We start from the raw sequence: 12,003 nt of genomic DNA on the forward strand, positions 1-12,003 counted from the left end.
TGACTTCCATTTTTCCTTCACATATGTATGACCTTACATTTCTCCTCATTAAACCTCATTTGCCATTTAATGCTACACCTACCCAGCTTATCCAAATCCCTCTGTAGGTCTGCACTGTCCTCTTTTGTATTAATTGTTTTACATAACTTTGTGTCATCTGCAAATATTGATATTTTACTATTTATCCAGTTGACTATGTCGCTAATAAAGATATTAAATAACATTGGGCCTAGTACAGACCCCTGTGGTACCTAACTAGTGATGCTTACCCAATCTGAGTATATTCCATTTATAACCACCCTCTGCCTTCTATCCCTTAGCCAGTTACCTACCCACTTGCAAACATTTCCCCCCAGCCCCATCATTCTCATTTTGTATACCAACCTATTATGTGGCACGCTATCGAACGCTTTTGAGAAGTCGAGATACACGACATCCACTGGTTCCCCCTGATCTACTCGAGAGCTAACCTCCTCGTAGAAGTCAATCAGGTTTGTTTGGCAGGAGCGATTCCTTATGAATCCTTGTTGATTCGGGGTTAAAAGATTATTAGCATCAAGATGCCGCGTAATCGCCTCTTTAATGAAGCTTTCAAAAATTTTGCCCACAACAGACGTCAGACTCACCGGCCGATAGTTTTCGGCGTCACTTTTTGCTCCCTTTTTGAATATTGGCACTACATTCGCCTGTCGCCAATCAAGTGGAACAGACCCAGTCTCAACAGAGTCCTTAAATATAAGATATAATGGTCTGTCTATCACATTACTTAGTTCCCTTAGTACCCGTGGGTGTATGCCATCAGGTCCTGGTGATTTGTTTATTTTAATGTTACTGAGGCGTTTCTGTACCCCAACTTGGGTTAGATTTGTCATACTTAGTGGAGGATTAAGCTTGTCACTTCTCATTTCACCTGTTAGTTCTATTTCCTTTGTGAAAGTTGTCGAAAAAAAATTATTTAATAGATTAGCTTTATCCTCATCTTTCTCTATGATTTTGCCTTCATCACTTTTTATCGGTCCAATATTATCCGATTTAATCCTTTTACTATTTATATACGTAAAGAACAGTTTGGGATTCGATCTACTTTCCCTAGCAATACGTCTCTCTGTTTCCTCCTTCGCTATTTTTATTTGTTTTTTGCAGGTTCTCATTTTTTCCTTGTAACACTTTAGTGCTTCCTTACTGTTTTCCTGTTTTAACCTCTTGAATGCCTCTTTTTTGCTATTTTACGCCCCTTTTACGTTCTTGTTCAACCATATTGGTTTCCTCTTATTTCTGGCCCTTTTATTCCCATATGGTATATATCTCTCGCACTGAGTATTCAGAATTCTTTTGAAGGTTTCCCATTTACTATTCGTATTCCTTTGATTAAGAACTTTGTCCCAGTCAATAAGTTGGTGGTTTTCTATCAGCTGATCAAACTTCGCCCTCCTAAAGTTTAATGTTTTTGTTGTTCCCTTATTGATAACCCTACTGAAGGGCATTTTGAAATCGATAATATTATGATCGCTATTACCTAGGTGCCCCCCTATCTGTACCTCAGTTATACTATGAGGCCTATTAGTCAATATTAAGTACAACACGGCCTTCCCTCTCGTTGGTTCCTGCACTAGTTGGGAGAGATAATTATCCTTAATATTTGTCAAGAACCATTTTCCTTTCTGAGATCAACAGGTTTCTGTTTCCCAGTCAATATCCGGGTAGTTGAAGTCCCCCATTACAATCACTTCATTATGTTTTGCTACTTTGTCTATTTGTCCTAAAAGCAGATTCTCATTCTCCTCTGTTATATTTGGTGGCTTATAGCAGACCCCCAGCAATATTTTATTATTATTTTTTGCCCCCTCTATCTCTACCCACATGGACTCGACCCCCTCTTCTCCCTCTCCTATATCTTCCCTTAGTCTGGGCTTTAGACATGATTTTACATATAAGCAGACTCCTCAGCCTTTCCCCTGTTTCCGGTCCCTTCTAAATAAACTATAATCGAATAAATTTACCGCCCAGTCGTAGCTATCGTCTAACCAAGTCTCTGTTATACATACGATGTCATACCGCTCCTCCGATATAAGCGCCCGCAGCTCCTCCGCCTTATTGGACAGGCTTCTTGCGTTGGTCAGCATGCAAGATAAAACGTTGGGGTTATTTAGCATCCTATTCTTCTCTAGCGATCTAACTGTACTATCCCCACCCCCCTCTCCACCCTCATTATATTCACTTCTCCCCTTCCCCCTTGCTTGCCTCACATCCCACCTATTTCCTTGGTTTCCCCCCCGTCTCTAGTTTAAATACTCCTCCAACCTATTAGCCATCTTCTTCCCCAGCACCGCTGCACCCTCCCCATTGAGGTGCAGCCCGCCCCTACGGTAGAGCCTGTAGCCGACTGCGAAGTCGGCCCAATTCTCCATGAGCCCAAACCCTTCTGCCTTGCACCAACTCTTTAGCCACTTATTCACCTCCCTAACTTCCCGTTGGCGCTCCTGTGTGGCTCGCGGGATTAGTAGTATTTCTGAGAAAACTACCTTGGAGGTCCGTGCCCTAAGCTTCCTACCTAGGTCCCTGAAATCATGTTTAAGGACCCTCCATCTACCACTCACTTTGTCATTGGTGCCGATGTGGACCATGACCGCTGGGTCTTCGCCAGCCCCACCCAGTAACCTGTCAACCCGATCCGCGATGTGCCGGACTTGAGCGCCAGGGAGGTAGCACACCGTTCGGCGATCCCGGTCTTTGTGACAGATTGACTGTCTGTCCCCCTAATAATAGAGTCACCCACTACCAGGACCTGTCTTGCCTGCCCTACACTTCCCCCCTCCCCCTCATTACTTGAGCATACACTCCCCCGGCGGTCAGAGGATCTGTCGTGCTCCAATAATGCCGGTTCTGAACCAGCCTTCCTATACTTCTTCCCTCTATCCCTCCTAACTGTTATCCAGCTCCCTGCCTGTTCAGCCTGCACTTCCCCTCTATGCTCCACCCCCAGTATTGACCCATTGAGTGTCTGCTCGGTGAGCAGCAAACTCCGTTCCATGTTGTCGATGCTCCTCAGTATCGCTATCTGAGCACTTAGATCCAGAATTTGGGCTTCCAAGTGAATGATATGCTCACATCTCTCGCAGCAGTACGGAACCTCGAGCAGTAGCTCACGGAATGCATACATTGCGCAAGATGTACACTGCACGGCTCCGGCCAACATGGACGTCATTCTAAATATGGGGATACAGTCAGTATATATATACAAGTACAAAACACAATTATTTATATATAGGTGTATGGACGGGGATCAATTAGGGATGTGCAAGTGTATCAATAAGATATCGGCGGGGATCAGTTAAGTATGGACGGGGGATCAATTAAGTATCAATTAAGTATGGACGTGGAAATCAGCTGAGTAGGTCAGGTGGATTAATTAAGTATGGACGGTGTGTCAATTAACTATGGACTGGGGATCAATAAATATGGACTGGGGAAATAATTAATTGTGGACTGGGGAATCAATCAATTAATTATGGACAGGGGGACAGGGGGTTAATTAAATATGGATGGGGATAAGGCAAATAAATAGGGACTGGGGGATCAGTAAAAGTGGACAGGGGGAATCTATTAAATATGGACTAGGGGGATCAATTGATTATGGGCTGGGGGGGTCAATCAGTTAAATGTGGTCGGGGCGATCAATTTAATATGGACGGGGGGTGGTCTGGGGGATCAGTTAAATGAGGACAGGGGGTCAATTTAAATGTGGTCAGGGGGATCAGTTAAATATGGACGGGGGGTGATCAGGGGAATCAATTTAAATATGGACAGGGGGTGGTCAAATAAAAATGGACTAGGGGATCACTAAAGGTGGCCGGGGGAGTTGTACTAAATATGGATAGGGGGGAGATCGATCAAATATGGACAGGATTAATTTAAATAAGGCCGGGGGGGAGCATTTAAATATAATACAATTACAATACAAATACAAATACAATACAGTACAGTACACACTCGGGTTCAGTAGGGCCGCTTATCGCGGCCTCCTGCCCCTCACTCACCTCCTCTAGGGACTCTGCATGCTGCACGCTATCACAGCGCGCTCGCCCCTCCGGTCGCCTCTTACCGGTCCTCCTGGTCACCACCACCTGGCGCCCTCCGCCGGTCGGCGGCGCTGCATGCTATCACAGCGCTCTCTTGCGCTCGTCCCTCCAGTCGCCTCCTACCGGTCCTCCCGGTCCACTCGGTCACCTCCGCCTGGCTCCCTCAACGGAGGGCCGCGAGCCGAGTCGGACCACTCCGCCCACCGCACGCCGCTCACCACAGCCATACCACAACCCACGTGCTCACACCCCGTGCGCGCTCTCACTTCCGGTCACCTGACCACCCTGTCCATTTCCTTGTGATCCTCCTTGAGATGGTTCTACTCCTTCATTGGAGTCCAGCTGTGTTTAATTGAACTGATAGGACTTGATTTGGAAAGGCACACACCTGTCTATATAAGACCTCACAGCTTACAGTGCATGTCAGACCAAATGAGAATCATGAGCTCAAAGGAACTGCCCAAGGAGCTCAGAGACAGAATTTGGCAAGGTACAGATCTGGCCAAGGTTCTAAAATAATTTCTGCATTACTCAAGGTTCCAAAGAGCACAGTGGCCTTCATAATCCTTAAATGGAAGAAGTTTTGGACCACCAGAAGTCTTCCTAGACCTGGCCGTCCAGCCAAACTGAGGAATCGTGGGAGAAGAGCCTTGGTGAGAGAGGTAAAGAAGAACCCCAAGATCACTGTGGCTTAGCTCCAGGAAGCCTCTCCTCAGCGCAATACATATGAAAGCCCGCATTGAGTTTGCTAAAAAACACATGAAGGACTCCCAGACTCTGAGAAATAAAATTCTCTGGTCTGATAAAACGAAGATAGAACTTTTTGGTGATAATTCTAAGCGGTATGTGTGGAGAAAACCAGGCACTGCTCATCACCTGCCCAATACAATCCCAACAGTGAAACATGGTGGTGGCAACATCATGCTATGGGTGTGTTTTTCAGCTACAAGGACAGGACGACTGGTTGCAATTGAAGGAAACATGATTGCGGCCAAGTACAGAGATAGCCTGGATAAAACCTCTTCCACGTTGCTGAAGGTTCACCTTCCAACAAGACAATGACCCTAAGCATACAGCTAAAATAACAAAGGAGTAACTTCAGAACAACTCTGTGACCATTCTTGACTGGCCCAGCCAGAGCCCTGACCTAAACCCAATTGAGCATCTCTGGAGTGACCTGAAAATGGCTGTCCAACAACGTTTACCATCCAAACTGATGGAACTGGAGAGGATCTGCAAGGAAGAATGGCAGAGGATCCCCAAATCCAGGTGTAAAAAACTTGTTGCATCATTCCCAAGAAGACTTATGGCTGTACTAGCTCAAAATGGTGCTTTTACTCAATACTGAGCAAAGGGTCTGAATACTTATGACCATGTGATATTTCAGTTTTTCTTTTTTAATAAATTTGCAAAAATTTCTATATTTCTGATTTTATTCAGTCAAGATGGGGTACAAAGTATACTTTAATGAGAAAAAAAAATCAACTTTTTAGAATTTACCAAATGGCTGCAATGAAACTAAGAGTGAAAATTTAAAGTGGTCTGAATGCTTTCCATACCCACTGTATACTCAATTTTTTATACGTGATCAATCCTGATATCTGCTGATTATTTTATAGTATTGTGGGACAAAAATGTAGCACACTATTAAGTCATACCTGGATAAGTATTGCCCAGATGTAAGATTCAGACTGTCTCTGTTCATACAGTTCATTGTGCTGGGAATAAGAGCCAACTCTGGTTGATCCATTGTCGCTGTGGCAACGGCTCTGGCTATTAACTCCATTGCATCCTGCACGTAATGTTCAAAGTAGGAAGCAGCAGTTGTCCCATGAGCAATCAGACCTAATGGTAATCCTTCAGTCCTAAGTTCATCAACATTCTGAGAGTCTCCAAAAATCCAGAAAAATTCCGGTAATATTATTCCATATTGCGTAGTTGTTTCAAAAATTCGTCTTGTGTCTTCCATATCACAACCAAACATAACAATAGTGGATGTGGTGTCCTTTATACTTTCTAGATTATATTGTAGATAGCTTATAATGTCATTTGTCAGTGTCAGATTTACAGTAATATTTAAAATTAATCCAAGATGAAACCTAGAATTATTCTGGGCCAGAGTGAGAAAATCTGTAATATTCCAGTCTTCTTGGCATAGGAGTATGCTATAGTTGTACCAGTTGTTCATTGTAAGAATGGAGAGTGTGACATCGGCATTTGACGTTAGGGAATTTTCAATGCTGAGCTGCAGGTGAAGAGGATTCTGCATTGAAAAAAAAGCAAATATTAAGGTTTTTAGTTTGGAAGTGCAATGCTTTATTATTACATTTCTACATTTAAACTATAAGGAATTCTTCATTAAAATACATGGCACAGTTTGCTTCTATGAGTCAACTTTCCTAAGATCAGAGCTCAGTTTTGTTGTCATTAAATTGTTGGAAGCCACTTTTACACTACATCAAACGAAAGAGTGCTAAGCACTGAGGAGTCTATCTATCAAAGTATCCATTCTTTGCTTTTAAGCATCAGTCAAGGCTCTGGCCAGGATTCAAAGGCTAAAAACTGACTACAGCATAAATTGCACTTCAATTTTAGTTTTAGATTTTATATAACATCTCATTTGTACCAATGTTTCCACATCATTTGCCGATGTCTAAACTTATTGTATTATTTCATCTCACATTTCACAGTCAATTTTGGAGACTACAACTGTAAAACCAGTTAAAATGTTAAAAAATGTTTTCCACTATAGTTTGCTAAAAATAATAATTTGGGAAAATTAGACCAAAAAGTAACTTTACATTTTCTGGCTTAGAAAATATTGCCAAATTTATTATCAGGACCATGATTTATCAACAAAGAACATTTTATTTCATTACTTATATATGCATATTTAAAAGATTTCTCCAATTTCATTATCTTATATATTTAAAAAAAGCTAATTACAGGGTGTCCCCCTGCTGGGACCCCCAGCAATTAAATGTAATTTGAAGGGGAATCTGGTATCAAATGTTAATTTTTTATTCAGTGTCACCACAGGAGAAATAAAGCATTACATGGTTTCCATTAAAATTAATTGCCTGTGTATGTAATGCATGGATGTTTGGGGTTCTCAAGAGATATTTGCAGCCATTCAACACTTTAGCTAATAAAGAATGGTCAGCATCAATATATTTAAAAATGGCTTTACTCAAATAGACAACTCCTTTAATGCATCATATGCAAAATTAATACTCAATAAATGCTTAACATTCTTGCAAAAGTGTTTATTAACAAATAATTTCAAATCATATATAAATGATGCAAGCAGATTATTACAAGAGGAAATAAGGACTTAGAAAAATACTTCCATATGACCTAGTAGTGGTGGAAAATACTAAACTACATGTCTTACTAATATCCTTAATTTATCCATAAATAAGTATTATGTTTGTGTAGCACCCCGAGGACTCGGCTGCTACAGGGGTATTGCACCTCGAACCAGAGGTGTGATATTCCACTCCCGGGTAAGGATGGAGTGTGGACCGGGGCTCAGTAGGCTGCATGCACCACACACACCCCATTTCCGAGGAACAGACCAACGGTGCTCCCACTAGACAGAGTGCAGGCACGACAGCTTCTGTTCCTGGCTGGAGTGGGGAGGGGGAGGAAAACCCAGTGGTGTAGGAGCAGATAGGGGTGGGTTTCTGGGCATAGGTAGGAGCCCATTGGTTGCTAGTCACCTGGGCTCACACATAGAGGGAGGTATATAAGGTGGGCACCATCTTAGATCAGTGTTCAGTTCAGAGAGGAGCTCAGCCAGAGAGGGCTGACAGGGAGCTGTGGCTCAGTCTGGGCCCAGCTCCAGAGCCAGGCCTGGAGTAGAGGCCTGAGACAGCAGAGAGGGAGAAAAGAGAAGGAACAGCAAGGAGAGTAAGAAAGGAACTGAAACAGAGGAGAAAGGAGGCGAGGAACACAGAGAAAGGCCCAGAGACACGAAGGCAGAAGGAACCCCAGATTCCCAGAGGAGATACTGGGTGAAGGGTTGGCAGAGCAGGGTACCGGAACCCGAATTGGTGGAGGCGACTAATCCTCAGCCAAAACCGGAGGTTGTCACCACATCTTGGTGCGACCCCTCACTACATCCACCAGAAAGGCATACCGCATAGCGTCAGGGAAACCGGAGAGAGGTTTCACCAACAGAAGGCCCGAGGAAGCTGGACAAAGGTGGGTCACTGGTGGGGACGGCCAGTAGAAAGGAAGAGAGGGGAGCTCTGAACCGCACTCTGGAATTGCCTGGGAGTTGACCGAGTCCCTCACCTGGTGGACGCAGCACGGCTCGGGCGGTCACTGCTGGCCGAAGTGATCTGAACAACAACAGTGAGTAAAGCTTTGGAAACTGCACCACAAGTCTCTGTGTTTCATCGCCGCACCAGCACCATCAGTACTGGGACACTCGCACCATCACTCCCATCATTTTCCACACTAGCTGCCCTGAGGCAATACTCCTCCCGTGGGGAGTCATCCCATACTCAGCTGCACAAACAACATCAGCCTCAGCGGTCTGCAGTGCAGTGGCGGTCCCCACTGACCGCAATCCACAGGTGGCGTAGTCGGACACTTATTACAATACAAGTAGACTGCCACTGGTTTGACCACCCTGGGCACGGACCGGGTCACCGCCACGGAGAACTACAACCCCCAGCGATCCGGTTCCGGGTACCCCCCCCTGCACAGCAGCAGCAGCACAGGCCCAGGGGGCGCGTCAACTTTGGCGTAGTCGGCAGGATCATTACCAACCCGCCACAAGCGGGTATTGCGTGCCTGAAGAAAACTGCACATGTTCCTTAAAAATAAGTCTCCCGCCATTTCCAGAAGTTTCCCGCTGTCCGGAGTCGTTTCCCGCCATCCGGAGCCGATTCCCGCCATCAGACGCCATTTTGGACCGTTTCCCGCCATCTTCATCCGTTTTTCCCGCCCTGGCAGAGCGGACGCCATTATGTGCGCACCAAAGGACAGCAAGAAGCCACCTCCCATCATGGGCCAGGTCCCAGAGTGGCGCCAAAGAAGGAGCCCGCCCCCACCAGCCATGAATGCAGCAATGGAGATGTCCATCAACGTGGGGGGGTTGCCCCTGAAGGTGATTGTCAGCAGATGCCCTCAAGACCAACCCCCATGGGGGCGGATAGGAAAGAAAACTGAGGGGCTGGGTGCGGCCTGGATCAGTCTGGACCTGCTGCACCCGGAGATGGAGGGAGCAGAAAAATCCACCAGCACCCTGGCCCGCAGCCTGCTGCAAGCGGAGCCACCCTGCAGCCTGACAGAACTGCTGGCCCAACTGCCTAGAGACCCGGACCGTGCGCGCGCAGCGCTGGAAGATCTGAATAGGAGGATGGTCCGGGCGCAGCGGTATGTGTTTGCCGGGTGGAGAGAGGAGATGGCCCGGCAGCACGGAGGTGACGAGCAGAGGACCCCGCCGGAACCGGGCAGCGCGCTTACCACTGGGCGCGGAGAAGAGGGACCGTCAGCTGCAGATGAAGCCGCGGAGGAGGCCACGGAGACCGAGGCAGGTAATGGGGACGCCACCACCCCAAGCCCGGGGAACACCAGCCTGCCCTCACCCTCCGTTGCGGGACCCGAAGCCCCAGGGACCGTACCTGACACCACGCCTCCACCGCCACCAGCTAGGCCTCAGGCAGCAAGCACCGTCGTCACGCCCCGCCCCGCTCTGTGCCCTCTGAACCCTGGCGCCGTACAGCGTGAGACATCACGGGCCAGGACGCAAGACCCAGCACACCCGGGCGCCGCTGCCTCACCAGCGCCCCCTACCTTGGCGGTGCCACCCCCGGGCGCGACCAACAAGCGACCACCGGCCTGGTCGCAAGGCCGAGTGCCAAGAGGGCCCGGACGGGTCTGAAGAGTATGAAGCAGGAGGACATCGCCACTGAAAGGTGATGGTACACAAACTGTACATAGTTACCCGTCAGGGTACAGGAACTGTTTACTGTTGTGGAACTGTTGCTGAGTGAAGTGTGGTCCCCATTGGGACTCGTGTGGAATAGTTAAAGGACTGTTACCTGTGTGCCCCTAATCCCTAACCAGGCTGAGGACTGTGAGCAGCCATTCCCCTATCCCCACTGGCCGAGGACTGAGAGCGGCCATACCCTTGTACATAGTTGCGCTTCTTAAAGCGCCCCCTACTGGTTTTATACAAGAACCGCAACGTCTACCTCAAAGTTAAAATGGACTGTTGCACCTTTACCTGGTCGCAAGTTGCACAGCGGCCAGGGCTCAAGAATATGTTTTAAAATGTTTATGTGAAAATGTCTTATAATGGAAAGTTTAATATGCTGCTAAAATAATAATGCCAAAAGTTTTATATGGTGTTTTGCAAAAAGAGTTCCAGTGGCATTAGTAGAATGTTTTTTAAAAATGTTTTATACCAGTAACGTTAAAGAGAGAAGAGTACCTCCCATAAAGGGATGAGTGAAAAGTTAATGTCTTATATATGAGTGCACTTTAAAAATTTGTATGTTTTAAATTGTCTTTGCTCTTTTCCAGCCCGAGGACGTGCTGTGATTTACCAGGTGGGAATGTTGCACCCCGCGGACTCGGCTGATACAGGGGTATTGCACCTCGAACCAGAGGTGTGATATTCCACTCCCGGGCAAGGATGGAGTGTGGACCGGGGCTCAGTAGGCTGCATGCACCACACACACCCCATTTCCGAGGAACAGACCAACGGTGCTCCCACTAGACAGAGTGCAGGCACGACAGCTTCTGTTCCTGGCTGGAGTGGGAAGGGGGAGGAAAACCCAGTGGTGTAGGAGCAGATAGGGGTGGGTTTCTGGGCATAGGTAGGAGCCCATTGGTTGCTAGTCACCTGGGCTCACACATAGAGGGAGGTATATAAGGTGGGCACCATCTTAGATCAGTGTTCAGTTCAGAGAGGAGCTCAGCCAGAGAGGGCTGACAGGGAGCTGTGGCTCAGTCTGGGCCCAGCTCCAGAGCCAGGCCTGGAGTAGAGGCCTGAGACAGCAGAGAGGGAGAGAAGAGAAGGAACAGCAAGGAGAGTAAGAAAGGAACTGAAACAGAGGAGAAAGGAGGCGAGGAACACAGAGAAAGGCCCAGAGACACGAAGGCAGAAGGAACCCCAGATTCCCAGAGGAGATACTGGGTGAAGGGTTGGCAGAGCAGGGTACCGGAAGCCGAATTGGTGGAGGCGACTAATCCTCAGCCAAAACCGGAGGTTGTCACCACATCTTGGTGCGACCCCTCACTACATCCACCAGAAAGGCATACCGCATAGGGTCAGGGAAACCGGAGAGAGGTTTCACCAACAGAAGGCCCGAGGAAGCTGGACAAAGGTGGGTCACTGGTGGGGACGGCCAGTAGAAAGGAAGAGAGGGGAGCTCTGAACCGCACTCTGGAATTGCCTGGGAGTTGACCAAGTCCCTCACCTGGTGGACGCAGCACGGCTCGGGCGGTCACTGCTGGCCGAAGTGATCTGAACAACAACAGTGAGTAAAGCTTTGGAAACTGCACCACAAGTCTCTGTGTTTCATCGCCGCACCAGCACCATCAGTACTGGGACACTCGCACCATCACTCCCATCATTTTCCACACTAGCTGCCCTGAGGCAATACTCCTCCCATGGGGAGTCATCCCATACTCAGCTGCACAAACAACATCAGCCTCAGCGGTCTGCAGTGCAGCGACGGTCCCCACTGACCGCAATCCACGGGTGGCGTAGTCGGACACTTATTACAATACAAGTCGACTGCCACTGGTTTGACCACCCTGGGCACGGACCGGGTCACCGCCACGGAGAACTACAACCCCCAGCGATCCGGTTCCGGGTACCCCCCCCTGCACAGCAGCAGCAGCACAGGCCCAGGGGGCGCGTCATTTGCTCTCAACATGGTGGGCAGTCTCATGTTTTGGT

General features: G+C 47.6%; 1 protein-coding gene across 2 annotated transcripts in view; it reads right to left on the bottom strand.

Annotated features, from left to right (window-relative positions):
• GRIN3A (glutamate ionotropic receptor NMDA type subunit 3A) overlaps positions 1-12,003 on the bottom strand; it is an 847,513-nt gene that overhangs the window by 541,531 nt on the left and 293,979 nt on the right. For both annotated transcript variants that reach the window (XM_073664672.1, XM_073664682.1), the window contains exon 3: positions 5,738-6,342. In XM_073664672.1, coding sequence (XP_073520773.1) covers positions 5,738-6,342 — 605 coding nt within the window. The remainder of the gene's footprint in view (positions 1-5,737; positions 6,343-12,003) is intronic.

Source organism: Phyllobates terribilis, unplaced genomic scaffold (assembly GCF_046119375.1).
Source record: "Phyllobates terribilis strain yellow unplaced genomic scaffold, ASM4611937v1 Scaffold_1__5_contigs__length_1240528914, whole genome shotgun sequence".
In the NCBI taxonomy this organism is placed as follows: Eukaryota; Metazoa; Chordata; class Amphibia; order Anura; family Dendrobatidae; genus Phyllobates; species Phyllobates terribilis.